Here is a 17,624-nt window from a genome sequence, read left to right on the forward strand (position 1 = left end):
CCTATTATGATATTCAGCACCTATTCGTGTACATGTGTATAAGTATATGAGATGCTCTGTTTATTAACGGACAAGTGGTATTCCACAGTTAATATACATTTTGCTGTGTACAGTATCCTGTCTAGAGTTAACCTAGATAATAAGTATACTCTGAAACAGGTATCACATATATCCATTCAAACGGAGATATTGTTTGTGCTGAAAACAGAGAAACAACAGGTATCCTCTATATTTACCCATTCGGCACTTGTTCTGGCTGTTTTTTTTGCTAGGGTACGAAAAACACAATGAACTGGTTTGCTGCAGCAGTTACCTGGGCACAGGAACAATGGCTGCAAAAGAAGCGCCCGGGTAAAAGGATTTACTGGTTATACTGTAAATAATAGTCCTTCTTGTGGACTAAAAGACCCGGGGCTGACCGTGCAGGCTGTAGGGCTTACCCATGTTAAGTAGGACCAGGGTAACATACCCCCCCAGATATATACACACATATCAGTGTGTGCAACCGAACGTAGTCAGTAGCAACACGTGTTCAGCTACTTGCTAGGCCGACGAAGATGTAAACTAGTGCTGAAGCCTTTTACCGTTACTGTACTCCCTTCTAAGGGGGACAAGTACCGGCCCCAAAGTAGATACGGGCTTGGGCCGGCTTGGTCACATAGCATCGGAGGTCCTCCCAGGAGAACCCAATCGCTCGGTGGTTAGTGGAGACCGTCAACCAATTGACCTGGTTTTTGGGTCTCCACTCTAGCCTGCTCTCATAGCCTGTCCACACTAGGACTCTTCTAAATCAGAACAGGTATGGAGGATTCTGCCTCTCCCCACGGTGGGTCGGAAAGAAACCATCAGGCATAAAGACATTGTGGATCTGGTGGTGACAGGCCTTCTATCCCATCTAATTAAAGATGGGGCAGTGAGCAAACCGAATGGTAAAAAGAAGGCTCACAGAACTTGACCCTTTCTTCTGCAGCTCTGAAGTATTGTACCGTGGGCATCTGGTGTTTAAGACAGACACCTACCGACATCCCAGCAGACCAGCGGGCAGTGCAGTTACAAGGCACTGCTCCCTTTGGCATGTCATTGTCGGAGGTTCAGGGATGCAGGTATGCTGAAACGTGGTATGCAGCCTCCGTTCATTACCTGTCCTTAGTCGGTGGCAGGACCTTCTGATTAAGGTCCTCCTGTGCCAACACTGGGTTTGTAAAAATTCCACAAACCCTTTTCAGGTTGGGTCTCATTAGGGGCACAGGCTGACATACTTCAGGTACCAGGGCTCCTACTGTTGACGTAGCTGTCAGGACCATGCAGGCGAAGTTCCAAATGGGAAACCTGTACCTCCCATTGTGCAGGTTCCCTGAGTCTCCGAGAGGTCTATGAAGGAGGCCCTTCTTAGAAAAACTGCTAACTTCAAATTGGGCACCAGGTCCGGCTGAAGTATTCTCTTTGCTGGGTCCAGGAAGAAGGGGGATTGTCTGCTTTGCACAGACCACAGACCTCATCCCTCTCCCCCCCCCCCCCACCCCACCTTCCCTCTTGTTGCATCACAACTTCTTTTTTTTCTGTTTCTCATTTTCCACAGATTACTGCAGGGAGATTCTCAGTTCCGGACGGGTCTGGCGTCAGCTTTCCCTCCGGGACTTGCTCCGTTTATTGCAGACCTGAAAATGTGCAACAGGTTCCCTTCCCTATGGAGATCTGCACCCTCTTTGGACCTTATCTCAGGTGGTTTTCTTTAACATAGGGTTCATGCCTCCTTCTCCTGTGGTGTGGCCATCCAAGATTATGAGGATTGGTTTCTGCTCATAAGATGCCATACAGAGTTTGGGAAAGTCTGCCAAGCAGACCATCACTAGCATTCTGTCCTCTGTCCGACAGGTCTATCGTGTCAGCATGTGTCATATTGTCTTGGTGCCTATTCCACCCATTCGTGGGGGTGATCTGGACTTAATGGTGTTTTAGCGGATCAACTTGGCCGAGGAGCTATATAGTCCTTTGGCTGCCATTTCACATGCGTAACCTAGTTACTGTTGGCCACACGGCTGCTGTTCTTTGTCCGCAGTGTTACGTGCCAGGCTTTAAAGAGCGGCCCCTCCCTTCAAGGGGCTGAGGACAGAATGCTCCTAGCGATGGAGGGCTGCTTTAGAACTTCCCCATGGTAGCAGTGTCCCCCAGATAAGATAAGAGAGAAAAGAGGATTTTTATATTCATGATAAATTTGTTCCTCCGATTCCATCTGGGGGACACTGCATTCCTTTCTGCTCTTCTGCTTTTTGGTCTTCAGTGGTGGTTTCCCCTTCCTTGGGGCTTTTGTATTACACTGAGGCTAGAGGGGTTTGCAGAGGGGAGGAGTCTGTCAGCAAATATTAAATTAACTTGTTAAGTGCCAACTCCAAGCTCCCCACATACAACTCATGGTAGCAGTGTCCCCCAGATGGAATCAGAGAAACGGATTAATTGTAAGTATAAAAATCCTCTTATTTCTATATTCGATAGTCAGCTATACATTTGTTAGGTTACATTTGAAAATAAAATAAAAACTCCTGTCCTCTAACAAAATGGTGAAGAAATATCCTATTGTTGAGGTTTTAAACATGACATTTTGAATGAATAATGTGTTTACCAATAATGTGTGTCAGTGAAGCTATCTTCAGAAATTTAGATTTGAAAGAGCACAATGATCATTAAAATTGGAACGGTAAAAGCTAATGCAACTACATCAGTATTTAAAGTTTGCAACAGAAATAAATTTGAAGCCATACCTACATACCGAAAGGGACAGAGTACCTAAACACAGGGGCAAGAAAAACGCTTCATTTGCTACTATGATAAATAAAGCATCACAGAAATTCTTACCTTTAACACATGGTACCAGACAGAGGTGCCCCCAAAGTCAATATGGAAGTCTGTATAACTGTCCTTGACACCCATCAAACAGTATTTTTGAACATTCGGCCTCTCAAACACACTCTGCTCGGGCCACAGGTTCTCAACCCAGGACAGCTTGCGTACAATCTTTGGCGTTTCCACAAGGTTAGACAATCTGTTTAACAAAAATACAAGCTTATATCAACATGGTTGGTGCATGGGAAGATATATATACATACATTAAGGAATACATTACTAAACATTCATCCACATCAGGATTTTTTTTTTTTTTAGACATAATATAATTACAGCATTATTGCAGTAATATCATTAATCATCCCCAAAACACTGCCATTCATTCACCTTGTCTCTGAGAACTCCAAGCTGATAACGTTGAGCACTTTCTCTCTCTTAGGGCTATTGTAATATTTCACAAAATCCTTTAGCTTCATCTTCAGGTCAGCTTGCCTTACAACATCGATTACATCAATCTCCTTCTCTGCCCCTTTAGACACAGGGGAGAAATATGAAAAATCAGAGGATAGTTATTAAAAGGATTATTCAAGGGTTAGTGAATAGAGAGTGTGAGGAATAACTAAAGACAGAATACTACAGATCATAAATGAAAACACAAACTCTAGCATTGTAAGAAAATATTATCAAAAACACCAAGCAGTGGAAAGGAAAAAACTGTCATAGCTGTTTCTACAGCTTACAGTATAAACTAGGATTTGTAAGGTAAAAAAAGAAAAACTCAGTATGTTCCAATCACAAAACACCAAATAGAATGAAAAGTGACTATTGCAAAGAAGTGCTAAATACTTGCTATTATATGTTAAAAACAAATACTTAACTTACCCACATAATACTCCACATCATTTACTGTGAAGGAAGGAGGAGGAAGAGTCATCCCGAGTCCATCCTTCTTCAGAACCAGAATTGGGACACTAAAACTGTTCTCCTCCAAATACTCTACAGTCAGCTGAACTCCCTGCGGCTTCAGGATCACATCATCTGCACTGGAAGTGTATACAATTCATTCAGGACCAGTGTTATGCAACGGGAAATAATATACAAAAAACCCAAAAAACTGGCGCACCCTATTGCCGACCCACCATTGTCAAATAGTAGTTGGACTGAAGCATAAAGTATAGATCAAGAAAACTAACTTTAGGGGTCAGCCTCTAAAATCAATAGATACTACTTGGCCATAAGTATATGGACACCCCTTCTAATTAGTGTTTTTAGCAAGACCCGTGACTTACATGTGCATAAAATCCATAATCAAATATTAGCAGTAGAAGAGTAGAACTATAGAGCTTAGCGACTTAACGTGGCACTGTCATAGGATGCAACCTTTCCAACAAGTCAGTTTGTCAAATTTCTTCCCTGCTAAAGATATTAATGTCAACTATAAGTGCTGTTATTGTGAAGTGGAAACGTCTAGGAGCAACTGCAGCTCAGCCTCACACAAGCTCATAAAACGTAACCGCCAAGTGCTGAAAAAAATAAAATAAAAAAAAAAGTATGCCCTCAACACACACTCCAGAGTTCAAACCGCCTCTGGAAGCAACTTCAGCACAACAACTATTCGTTGGGAGCCTCATGGATTGGGTTTCCATGGAGGAGCAGCCGTACACAAGCCTCAGATCACCATGACCAATGCCAAACGTCGCAGAGTGATGCAAAGCATGCCGCCATTGGACTCTGAATCAGTATAAACAAGTTATCTGTAGTGAAAAAGATTGGCGGAGGAGGAATAATGGTCTGGCCTGTTCTTCACGATTTGGCTTGGGCACCTTCGTTCCAGTAAAGGGAAATCTTAACGCTGCAATATACAATGACACTCGAGAGACTTGTGTGCTTCCAACTTTGCGGCAACAGTTTGGGGAAGGCCCTTTCCTGTTTCAGGATGACAAAGCACTCTGTGCACAAAACAAGGTCAAAGAACGTTTTCTTGAGTTTGGTGTGGATGAACATGACTGGCCTGACCTCAACACAACTTTGGGATCAATTGGAACACCAACTGCAAAGCAGGCCTTATCCCCCAACCTCACTAATGCACTTGTGGTTGAATGGAATGCAAATCCCTGTAGCCAGAAAATTGGAGGCTGTTATAGCAGTAAAGAGGTTGAGCAACTCCATATTAATGCCCATGGTTTTAGAATGAGAAGTTCAAGAATCACATATTGATGTGATGTTTGGTTGTTCACATACTTTTACTCATGTTGTGTGTGTATCCAACACTTTACACTTCACGCATGAATGTAATATATAATATATGGACCATCATGAGATTATATTGGTGTCTTCAAGATAAAAAAACAAAAACAAAAATTCTGCGCAGGTTTTCATTGAGAAAGGTATACACTGGAGTATCCTCTGATAACTAGCACTCAGGGGTAAATTTATCAAGCTGTGGGTTTGAAAAAGTGGAGATGTTGCCTATAGCAACCAATCAGATTATAGATGTCTTTTTGCAGACTATACAAAATAAATGATAACTAGAATCTGATTGGTTGCTATAGGCAACACCGCCACTTTTTCAATCCGGCAGCTTGATAAATTTACCCCTTAGTCTAAGCTTAAAAATGTGGCATCTATCATCAACACAGTCTTATCATTCTGTATTAACAACACCAGTTACCTAGGGAAATTCCTGGTCCTCAACTCTTTAATGAAGCCTGCACTTCCAGTCTGCACAGGCTTCCCCACCTCTTTGTTCACAGAAACATCTTGCTTTGAATTTCCACGCCTTCGTTTCACTGAGCCAATTAAAATAAAAAAAACAAACAAAGAATCAGTACGGTAGTAACTTCACAGCACAACTAATACCCTAGGTTAGTGCTCATTGGAACAGCAATGTTTGTATATATTAAACAAACATTATTAACTAATATATTAGTATAAAGTTGAGACATTCCACTTCGGGGGGAAAAAAGGTACTTACTAACAGATGGCCCATGAGTGATCTGGCAATTAGGACAATGATACAGATCAATCTCTGATGCTTTTTCCTCCTCCACCCCAACACAACTGTCACCAACAGAAAAGAGGAGATTAGAAAATGCTACACGGAAAGATTTCCCAAACTTAGCATAACAACAACATTTAAAAGGATATCATAATAGTTATGTATAAAATCATAGGAGAATGTCCTGTTGTCAAAGTTACACTCAACTGTTCTAGCTCAGACAGCACTATTAGTTAGTGATAATAGCAAGAACCAAATGTCTGCAGAAGAAATAAAAAATAAAAAATAAAAATAAAGTGTTGTAGGTCCAACAGTAAAAGGTAAATGTACACTCTTCATAGACTCCCTTCCTTTTTTTTAGTATAAACATTCAAATCCCCCCCCCCCTCATGAATGTTATAATCCAATATAGGACTTATTTTAAATACAAAACATTTCTTGTTAAAATTGTTCTTTATAATTGAAAATTTTATTTATCCATTTCTTTCTACAATAAAGACCCTCAACACAAATAAATACAGGGGTGAAATCAAAGGGGCAGAAATATAGAGGTGAACTCAGTGACTCTGAAGACTATTACACTGCACTAATAAATTGTTAAACGATATGTACAACTAATTGCTGTACTGCACTAATAAATGTTTAAATGATTTGAACATGTAAATGACTATTTGTTATCTATGCAAGGCAGAAATAGTGTTTTACTGCATGTAGATATTATATATACATACTCTAAAATATATCGATGATTGTGTTGCATGAGATCATCCAATTAACATTGGGTGGTATTTATGTTGCATGATGGGAAAACACTTGGGTATGAATTGTCTTTGTTTGCGATTGCTTTTGTATGTCCTTGATAAAGGTCCCAAAGGGACTGAACCAGCAGAATAAATTTTTTACCAGTCAAATATTGCTGCACCTTTACTGTATATTCCACTGTTAGAAATAACATTGCACCCCAGAGCTTTTTCTTTTTTACCCCCTCTATATAGTAATAAATATATGTAACTGCTTTTATCTATATATGTAAACGTTCAGCTGAAATAAAAGTAATACTGAAAATACTCAAATACTCATATTATTTGATTGATGTTTAGAACCAAACACAACAATCATGTGGAAAAATTAGCTGAGCTACATAATCAATGGTGCCTCATCATTTATACACTGGAATTAAGTGTGGTAACATAACTGCAGACAATCTACTCTCAGACTGTGACAAGTTACCTGCCATGGAACCAGTCTTGACAGACATCGCATTCGATCATAAAGCGCGTCACATCATATGGTAGGCGGCACAAGCAATACACTGGCACAGATGCCATCCTGTGCTCTTCAGACAGTACTATGAAAGGATTCCTTATTTTTTACTTGGCAGGCAGTCTATACGTAGTCTCGAAAATCCAAGCAATCCTGTATATCACTGCTACCAGTAAAAGATTGCAAAGGGCTCTCTTGACAGGAAGAACCTTTTCAAACCAGTCTAAAATTTCATCTGTTCTTGATTATACAATAGCACTATAAAGAAACAAAAAACACATTATATACAGCCCATTTGGCACTGAATTTCAAACTAATGTGTAGAGAGAAAAAAAATAGGGGGGGGGGCTCAAGACATAAAACAAGTGAAGCTTTGTGACTGTCACATATCAAAATACAGTGGACCAACATTAGAATGGAAAAGGACGATTTGCATTGCTGAGATCAGGACACAGGCATTTATATTAAATCATGCTTAGGGAAAAGGGGTGGATGGACAAGAGTTAGACCAGTTGATTAGAATAATATAAAATACAAATATTTTAATACTTGAAAATAATTTTAAAAAATAAATACCAGCAGTCTGACAAAGAGGAAAGTCACTAGAATGTTTTGTCAATCATGACATCTTATCCAAAAGTACTCATACACCATGGAAAGACAAGTCAATTACATTCTGTATCCATGATGTCATACATACATGTCCTAATTAGTTTTTAGTTATAAAACCATACGCTCATGCAATGAAAGAACTTATTTTAAGTAATAAAATGACACAACCCCATAGAACTATAAACATACAATGTGCGGTGCTACAAAACTCCAGTATATCATATTGCACATGTGAAAATTGACAGCAGATAACAAAACAAAAACAAAAAACCATTGTTGCTTTTGGCAAATTCTGTTGGCAAACATTAAACGTGGTCTAATAATAATAATAATAATAATAAAATGTAATCATTTAGCTGCCTATCTCATATGAAGCTAGGTTACCTGAAGTTTTAAAGTAAACAAAAATAAGTAAATAGATAAACTGACTGCAGGTGATGGGTTTTCATTTTTTTTTAATTTTGGAAGGATGTTTATCTCCCTGTGGGTGTAGGGATCAGACTGCCATGCTCGGCTACAGGGGAGTGATGCTGGGACATAGGAGACGGTCTAGGACACTATGACGGGCCCGCCCGCACGCTTTACCTGAGCCCGAGGCCTGGCACGGCACTAGCACGCCGGGCGAGGGTCGGACCGTAATGTGGTGAAAAGAAGCGGCCGCGGCAACAGGAAGGCTGGAAGCGGTCAGAGGATGAACAGAGTACGGTACAACTCGGGCTGGGACCGCGGAAACCGCGGCTTGGGTAGCGGAGGGGACTTGGGCCTTCGCGACGCCATTAGCCTGATAGCTCCTCCCAGTGTCAACATCACAGTTCGGCGACATGTTCGGATTAATAAAGTTGGTTGAAATTCATAGACGTCGCACGGCGCCATTTTGGTGGTGTCAGACGTCAACTGGTTGACACATTTATTACACGTTCAGCTATGTAAGTTAGTACATTTGTACAGCCTCGATCTAATGCTAGAGAACACTTATAATTCACTCTCCTCTTACATTCATGTTAATGGTCAGAAGGGTGTCCTCTCATTGTTAATTATAGTCCTTTACAGGGACAAGCTTTATAATAAAATGCACTGTTCTCTACCGCCCTGAATTACTATTATTATTATTATTATCGTAGATTTGTAAGGTGCCACAGTGCTCTGCAGCGCCGTACAGTATGGAAAACTACATACATAAAACAGGGCCATACAAGGTAGACAAAATAAATGCAGACATGAAAACAAAGGGTATGGAGGACCCTGCTCATTAGAGAGCTACATTCTAAGTGGAAGAGGGCACAGCTGAATCGAGGAGTGAGTGTGGCTCAGAGTGGAGATTGGGACAGCTTTGAGGGTGCATTAGGGCAAATAGTATCATCAGGGATAAGGTAAGCTTTAAAAAAGAGATGGGTTTTCAAAGAGCGTCTAAAGATTTGAAGGCTGTGGGACAGTCTGATTGAGCATGGTAGGGAATTCCATAAGTGGGGAGCAGCGCAGGAGAAGTTTTGTAGGTGGGAGTGAGAATTGGTTACCAGAAACAAGACAAGGCGCAGGTCAGAGGTAGAGCTAAGAGGACGGGAGGGAGAGTATTTTGATATTTGAGCTGTATGCAGGGGTGGTGTCGTTGAGGGCTTTGTAGGTAAGGGCGAGTCATTCTAATTTAATTCTGGAGGACACAGGGAGCTAGTGTAGGGATTTGCAAAGTAGTGCAGCAGATGTGGAGTGGTGAGAGAGGAAGATCAGCCTTGCAGGAGCATTTAGGATGGACTGAAGTGTGGATATATGGGTGTCAGGAATGCCAGATAGCAGGAGGTTGCAATAGTCAAGATGAGAGATGATGAGTTTTGGCAGCATGTTGACTAAGAAAAGGGCATATTCTGGCAATGTTTTTAGGGTGTAGTCATCAGGACTGGGAGAGAGTCTGGATGTAAGGAATAAAGCAGAGGTTGGAATCAAGTGTGACACCAAGGCAGCGGGCTTGGGAGACTGAGGAAACTGTGGTGTCATTGACAGTGAGGGAGATTTGAGGGCAGGTGGTGACTCTGGCAGGAGCGAAGATAATAAGCTCTGTTTTGGACATGTTGAGCCATGTGGAGATAGCAGAAAGGTAGTTGGTTACACGAGATAGTACAGAAGGAGAGAGGTCAGGGGAAGAGATATAGATTTGGATGTAATACATGATAACCCTAGTTGGTGCAGAACTACAAAGAGCTGACAGGACGTGCAGATGGTTGTTCCACAGCAGCAGAAAACCCACAGGTGAATGCGATTATAAACCTGACACGTTTTACAGTTTTTATTGAGGATTAGGTAAACGCCGGAATGAGTCAGCTTCCTGCAGTGCCCCCTGTCGTTGGTGTCTTCAGTGAAGCTTGCTGTGTTTTCTCTTCCTATATAAATGTATTCTGTTCTGCTACACAGCTATGTTCTCAGCACTGTGTATTTCTCTATCTCTTATGTTTGGCACAACTATGTCACACTTTATATTGCATAGATATATCAATCATAGCTTTATAACTTAGAGTCCAATTATGGCAGCCTGAATGCATGGCCAAGTATCTTAGACAATTATTCCAATTGCCGGAATGGGGCTTTGAGTACCTGAGCCATCCGTTCCGATTGAGGCAATAGGGTTCTGAGTATCTTAGTCAATTATTCCTGGTGCTAGAATTGGGCTCCAGAGTGCCTTAACCATCCATTCTAACAGCCAGAATGGCACTCTGAGCATATTAGCCATCCATTCTGACTGCCAGAATGGGGCTCTTAGTATCTTAGTTAATTATTCTGGGTTCCTTTATGGCGCTTTGAGTACCTTACCCATCCATTCCAGAAGCCAAAATGGCACTGCAAACCTTAGCTATCCATTCTGACTGCCAGAATGGGATTGTGAGTACCTTAGACATCCTGTCTGTGTGCCGCAATGGGGTCGACTACCTTAGCCTTCCATTCCGGGTGCTGCAATGGGACTGGAGTACCGTCATCTTCCATTCTGGGTGCTGGAATAGGGTTTTGTGTATACAAATAACTAATATTAGAAATATATAACTTTTACTTATTACTAGCTGGAGGCATGTGGGTATTACAGGGTTACCACAACATAAACACAGAAATAAAGTGCAAAGATCATTACATAGATATGTGCACTGATTAAATGCTTTTCAGATCAATATACTTTGCTGTTTGTTTAGATTAAGGGGGTCATGCAGAATTGAATGCAAAACAGCATATCTTGCACTTTTAAAAAACGTGCGCAACTTTGGCATACATTTGCCCCTATTCCGAGTCAGAGATCCGTCCTGCTCTGCATAATACGCAAATTGTGTATTATGTTTTCCTAAAATACGCTTATAGGGTATCTTAACAGGCGTAGCATGCAATTTTAGAGTATCTTACTCAATGGCTCGTAAGGCCATTAAATAAAAAAAAATAATTTTAAAAAACGAACGTCCCCCTACAGAAAGCATAAACAGCCCTAAAGGTGCCAACCTAGGCTGGTACTGGCAAAATTGGGGAGAATAAAAAGCATGGGGTCCCCCCAAAATTACTAGAACCAGCACTAGGCTTAGTCAGCCTCCGCTTGCCAGCACTGCCTTATTTAAAATTAACATATTCAGGAAAGCGACACTCCAAGGCTATGATATTTGGCAACAACATAAACTGGGGCAAGTTCTGAACCAGAGCTTTGCAATCACTACCTTTACACTTATTCTTGGCATGCTGCCCATGGGGGCCCAACCATTGAAGCTGGAGCCATCCCTGAAGCTGTATCCTGGGTTATTATATTCTTCACTTCTGGCACCGTCCATTGCTATGCCTTGCGCACAGTTTTCCTCCACCACACAAGGTCTTCATGACCCCCCTCCCATGAGCCCAACCATCTGTGATTACTCAGCACAACAACATCTGAACGCCATCGTAAGAGTGGTTGTAAACAATGCCACTTCACTTTCGTTCCAGCACACTACTGACGCTAGAAGCACTACCCCATTAATCTTTTCCCTGCCCCTTGCTTACGCTGGTCAGGTTTTCAGAACTCATACTAGACCCACCCCTTATGAGCAGGCTATAAAAGCCTTTTCCACCCAATATAGTGGTCATAGCTAAAGAAGAAAGGGACCTCAATTTATGCTCAAATTATAAACCCATTTCATTACTGAATGTAGACCTTAAAGTATTTGTCAAACTGTTGGCTAACAGAGTAGCTACAGTCATAACCATGCTTAACCATCCTGACCAAGTATGACTCATTCTAGGGCGCTAAGCGTAAGCATCAGACAATTCCAGAAAAGTCATAGATTTGATCTACACCGCCAACAGACAACTCTGTCAACCTTGAACATTTTTCAGAACCTTGATTCTGAAAAAAACTTCAATCATATTACTTGGCCATTAATACGACACACTCCTAGCGCAATGGGCTTTAAAGGTCCATTGCTCAGAGGGGGGCTGCAGTCTACTATAAGACTACGGCAGCGATCCTAGTAAATTAGTGTGGCCTGGCCCCCATTTCACATAAAAAATTAGATTAGACAAGGCTGCCCCTTATCTCCCTTCCTATTTGCCCTGATCATAAAGTCACTGGCAGTGGGACTTCACAACAACCCAGATTGTCCAGGAATTACAGCGTGTACCCGAGAACACAAGCTAGTGCTATATGCTAATTATGTGCTCCTTACAATTATGAAACCACATATAATGCTATCTGCAGTTTGGAAAAAGGTTAGAGTCTATGGACAGTTGCCCTCAATGTCCCCCCAGTATTACAGCGGTACCTTAAATGAAATGTCCATTTTAAGTGGCAACATCATAAGATTAGATACCTACAGATCTATCTCACAACACAGTATGAACAATTGTTCTCTGTTAACTTTACCCCCTTAATAGAGACACTCGTAAAAGACCTCCGCACATGGGATACACAATATATTTTATGGTTGGGTAGGGTGGCTGAGGTGAAGATGAGCGCTTTGCCTAGACTTCTCTAATTGTTTCAGACCCTTTTGGTTAGAGGCTCCTCCAACAGCCTTAAAAATGTGCAAAGCTTTTCCCACGTTTTATCCCAAATTAAATCAGATCTTGCTTCACGGTCCCATCATTTTTATCTCCTAGATATTAATGCGATTAAAATAAATATTCTCTCAAGACTATTGTGTCTTTTCCAGACTCTCTCCATTTGAATTTCTCCCTCGATTTCCAAATTTCTCCAATATAGCACCTCAAAATGAATATGGATCCGAGTGCGACTGCTTCAGAGGTCTTCTCAGGGTTGAGGTCTTGGTATCCCAAATTATTATTACTATCTCTCTGCCGAACTTGCTCAATGTGTCTTGTGGTGTGGTTCTGTGACCTCTAGAGTTTGGGTCCTTCGTAAGGATGAAGGTCTTGGACTACTCTCCCCCGCCTCCCTCCTTTGGCTCTCACAGGCTTGTCACCAAAAACGAGTTATAGCTCATCCTATGGTCTCCCATTCCTTAGTAATCTGGGATTCTACCTCCTGATTGTATGGTTTTTCTCCACAGTCATCTCCCATTATCCTTCTTTTTAATTCACCATCTTTATACCATGTCAATGTGTTAATTGGATTGAGTTGCTCTTCATTAATCTTAATCCTTCTGTTAAGGGCTGACCATGGCTTCTTGATTTGCTATCTTTGGACACTAATCATTGCTCGCTCAATAACAAGCCTTTTGGACTTCATATTCAGGGGCACGAGCTGGATAGGTGCATCACATAGATTTATACATATTTTAAATGCACTAATATCCTTCTAGCAATACAATGTTTTTTTTCTATATTATATTAAAGGTGTCATTTTTTATTCTAATTTTAGCTGAAAAATACATATATTTTATACATTGGATGTGAACTTTTTAATTCTAGGTTTCAGTGTGGGTTCAGAGCCATTTATGAGAAAAGGGTAGAAAACCTGGAATCAGCTTGGCCGAATGGTCAGACCTTTTGCAGATGTGCAGTTTATTTATCCTCTGATCAGGTATGTTTACAGATACTCTTCCTGCTAAGTATGAAACATCCCAACAGTGACTTAATTGCAAATTACATCACATTGTAGCTCTGAACAAAAGGAACAGCTGAGTATTCACAGTCATAGATTGAAAACCAGAAAATGCTTACAATAACTTGTGGAAATTACCAACCAAGCGACTCCTTGCTCCAGGCATCTTAAGCAGTAGCTTCTTTATTTTCAACAGAACACAAACATAAAAGGTTCCACGGCTTCCTGACACACTAACTACACCCACAATCCCTAACTATTGTCCGGTGCTAGCCAGCGTTGGAAGCCCCACTCACCAGTTCCCACAATCCTTTTATGCACAATCACACCACAGCAATCACACCCATGTTGTGCACCTGTGTGTAAACTCCTTTCTCAAGGCAACCAGGGGCAAACGCAGGATTTGTAGGAGGGGGGTTTCCACACCACGCCGCCAGTGGGCGTGACCAGCATGCATGGGGGCGTGGCTATAATTTTAGACAGTGCTTGGCTTCTCTCCAACACTTCCTGTCCCCATAATATAAATAGGAAATGCTGCGTGCACTACTGTTAGGTGCACGCAGCTCTCCCTTTTCAAGCAGAGCTGTGTGAAGCGGAAGCAGGGTCCAGCCACCTCAATTATACAGTGCCCCAGGCTTGGAGGGGGGGGGGTTTCCAGGCACTAGGTCCCCCTCCTCTTGGTTTGCCTATGGTAACAGCAGGATCAATGCAACCTTTCCCTGCTGGACAGTCCTATTGTGGTTACCTTTTCCACAAACTAAATAGGCAGATTACACTAGAGTGCAATTCTTTTCACTTTCCTGTTTAGCTAGCTACCCTGGCTAGACAGTAGTGATCGAGATAACACTATACCTGTCTTCAGGGCAGATACTAAAATACCATGCCACATGCTGTTGAAGGTGAACTAACATACTCTGTATAAAAAGTACACATATACATATATATTCATTTATGTTCAATAAATCCCAAAAAATATTTCCCCCCAAAATCTTAAAGGGGTCAGCACTTCTCAATATATTTTACAATCCAGGTAAATGTGGTATGTTTGATAATGTATTGTTAAATAAGATGAGCAGTGTATGTGAATTAGCCCTTGGTCACACAGAAAAAGATATTTCTCATTTATCCAATTGAGGGACACCAGTACCATGGGGCATAGAGGATCCTCCAGGACAAACAAAAATATTAAACAAGCCTTTGCTCCTCCCTCCTCTATATAAGCGTGTGTATACCAAAGCCTCGCTAGTCTCCACTAGACACAATTCAGCTTGAGGGGGTCGTCCTTTGCTGGATGGTGGCTGATGGTGTGCTGGGCTCTATAGGGAGCTGCAACCCTGGGGAGCACAGCATTTCCTCCTTAGTGGGCGTTGGTACAATGACTGAAGCCCACCAAAACAGGCACAGTACCACTGTGCTGGCTCTACCTCTTCTATATCATCTGCTGTAGTATTTTGAGGGGGGTGGGGATTCTTTCTGAGCGAGTTTCTGATTATACAAGTGTCTTGCTGTGTTTCGGTGTCTGCTACCTACAGGGTTCATCTCTTATGTACACTATATCTGCCACGTCTGAGAAGCAGAGTCATTCCAGATATACAGTATATCTGGAGATGTTTCATCAGAAACCTTTTACAGTTGTGTAAAATTCCAGTCTAAAGAGGCCAGCGGTCAGTCGGGCAGAGATGCCTTATGTGTAGCATATGAGGTAGACAGGTGATCTGGCAGAACAAACTTGGGCTCAATCTATCGCCCAGTTTATGAAACTCTCGTCCCCAGGCTAGTGAAGGGATTCATCCCTCCACCTGTTAGCTGTTGACGCCACGCATCTTGGTATGGGGTCATCTGGGCCCTTGGCAGCGCCACTAGACAAGATAGCTTGGGCACAAGTCTCGGCTAGGTCTCTGCAGGGTCTTGTTAAAATTTTCTCCTTAAAGAGGATCCTGGAAAAGTCTTTAGATGATAGGCTCAGGAAGCATCAGAATTCTGCAATAGTACGGTTGATTCAGTGTATTCCTCCCAGGAAGAGAATGAAATAACAGAGGAGTCAAACAGAGGAGTCAATACATTGAGGACTCCTTGTGCTTTAACGAGAACTCTACAAAATGGTATGGCATGGATGATGGGAGGACAAGGGGGATAAAAAATTGGGAGCATGTTTAGTACCTCAACAGGAATTTAAATATACCAATGTATGAAAAAAAGCCACTTTATAATAAACTGGATAACAGTCATTGCAGCCTTTTGATATGATTGTTGTATATCAATCCCTAGTACCTAAACAGAAAAAATGGAAATAATAAAGAAAGGTGCAAATTTCATATACCAAGTGAATCGTACCATCACAAATTGTTTGTTTACCATATATTAATTTTTAATGGATACACACAAAAATTAGATAAATAAAAACATTTAGAACATATAAATAAATAAATACATCCAATTGATTCGAATAGTATGGGCACAGCATGCTATATTATTAAGTTTCCACTACCTACAGTGTACTTTGTACACTGTAGGTAGTGGATAAATAAATAAATAAAATCCAAAATATGTTCAGCTGTGATCACATTTAAAATCATAACTAGATAGGAATTTCACAAGATACAATATTATTAGTTGGATCCGCTTGATACCTCAAACAGGAATTTAGAGATGCTGGAACTATACAGAAGTAAAGTCTGTTTCTGGGGAAGTGTTTTTCGGATAAAACTTGGCACACTTAATCTGTAACTAGCATTCCATCAGCCAGAAGTGCTTCTGTTCACTTGTAATCCACTTTACCTCAATCTCCAGACATAAAGCAATTTCATCTACTCACATATAGTCACTTGTTCCGAGGTAAAGACTTTGTAATTAATGGATCCACTGCTCTAAAGATTAAAATCTCTTCCTCCAAACGATCACATATGGATATTGCAAGCTGGACCTTTGTACCTTACGCGTTTCTCCACAAACAAGAACGTTGGTTTCATCAGAGATATCATTCCCACAATCTGGACTTCCTTTTAAACAAGTTGTATCCAATCAAAAGTCGAACATTCAATTAACTTACATAAACCACTCAAATTACATATATACAATAATAGTTAACATAATTTGCACTGGTAAGTGGAGCTCAAAATTAAAAAAATAACTAATGGCAAATGTGTATAAAAAAACATTTGAATAAACATACATTATCTCAAAATAAAAATAATGTTTTTAATTTGGGATGGGGACACAGGTTCTTCTTCTCATTTAAACACCTTAATAATAATATTGGTTTTAAAATTCATTAGTTCTTTTAGTAGAAACAGAATTAATTTCCTGGATATTGCCCTGTCGGTAGAGGAGGGACATATAATTACTCAGATATGTCAAAAAGAAGTAGACAGTAATAATTTTTTAAGATATGGAAGCTGTCATTTGGATAGTTGGAAGAACAACATTCCAAAAGCACAGCTCCTTAGATTGCCGAGGAACTGTACCTCCAATGAGACCTTCTCCCAACAGGCAGAATCTCTATTAAGATCTTTTTCGGAAGAAGGCTACCCACAAAGACTTTTGAAAACAGCATATTTAGTAGTTAAGAAAATCAATAGAGGTACATTGCTAATAAACATAAAGAGAATGGTTTTATTACGGAAGAAAAATCAGATTGTAAGGAACATGTAATGTTCATTAGTCAATTTAATTCATACTCCAAACTAATTAAAAATATTATTGAAAATAATTTAATAATCCTTAAGCATGATGAGGTACTAATTACTACAATTCAGGAAGACCCTAGAGTGATCTTTAGAAGAGCAACTACTTTAAACAATAAGCTAATACCCAGCCATATAAAAAGGAACGATGGATTTAATAGAAATGCCTCAAATTAGTTGGTAAAAATTAATTAGCTTTTTCGAAAACATATGCTTCACTATGCAAGAGAGA

At 40.7% G+C, this 17,624-nt stretch overlaps 1 protein-coding gene across 2 annotated transcripts in view; it reads right to left on the bottom strand.

Annotated features, from left to right (window-relative positions):
- The window catches only part of PHF8 (PHD finger protein 8), a 41,788-nt gene extending 33,260 nt beyond the window's left edge, over nucleotides 1-8,528 (bottom strand). Inside the window, exons 1-7 of one of the 2 annotated variants that reach the window (XM_075184917.1) lie at nucleotides 8,300-8,528; nucleotides 7,070-7,360; nucleotides 5,815-5,901; nucleotides 5,513-5,635; nucleotides 3,724-3,884; nucleotides 3,229-3,370; nucleotides 2,854-3,040 (exon numbers count right to left, since the gene is read on the bottom strand). In XM_075184917.1, the coding sequence (XP_075041018.1) occupies nucleotides 2,854-3,040; nucleotides 3,229-3,370; nucleotides 3,724-3,884; nucleotides 5,513-5,635; nucleotides 5,815-5,901; nucleotides 7,070-7,167 (798 nt within the window). In that variant the 5' untranslated portion in view covers nucleotides 7,168-7,360; nucleotides 8,300-8,528. The remainder of the gene's footprint in view (nucleotides 1-2,853; nucleotides 3,041-3,228; nucleotides 3,371-3,723; nucleotides 3,885-5,512; nucleotides 5,636-5,814; nucleotides 5,902-7,069; nucleotides 7,361-8,299) is intronic. The other variant, XM_075184918.1, reaches the window with a different exon arrangement.
- Nucleotides 8,529-17,624: the final 9,096 nt, after the last annotated feature.

This window comes from Mixophyes fleayi, chromosome 9 (genome assembly GCF_038048845.1).
Source record: "Mixophyes fleayi isolate aMixFle1 chromosome 9, aMixFle1.hap1, whole genome shotgun sequence".
Taxonomy (NCBI): Eukaryota; Metazoa; Chordata; class Amphibia; order Anura; family Limnodynastidae; genus Mixophyes; species Mixophyes fleayi.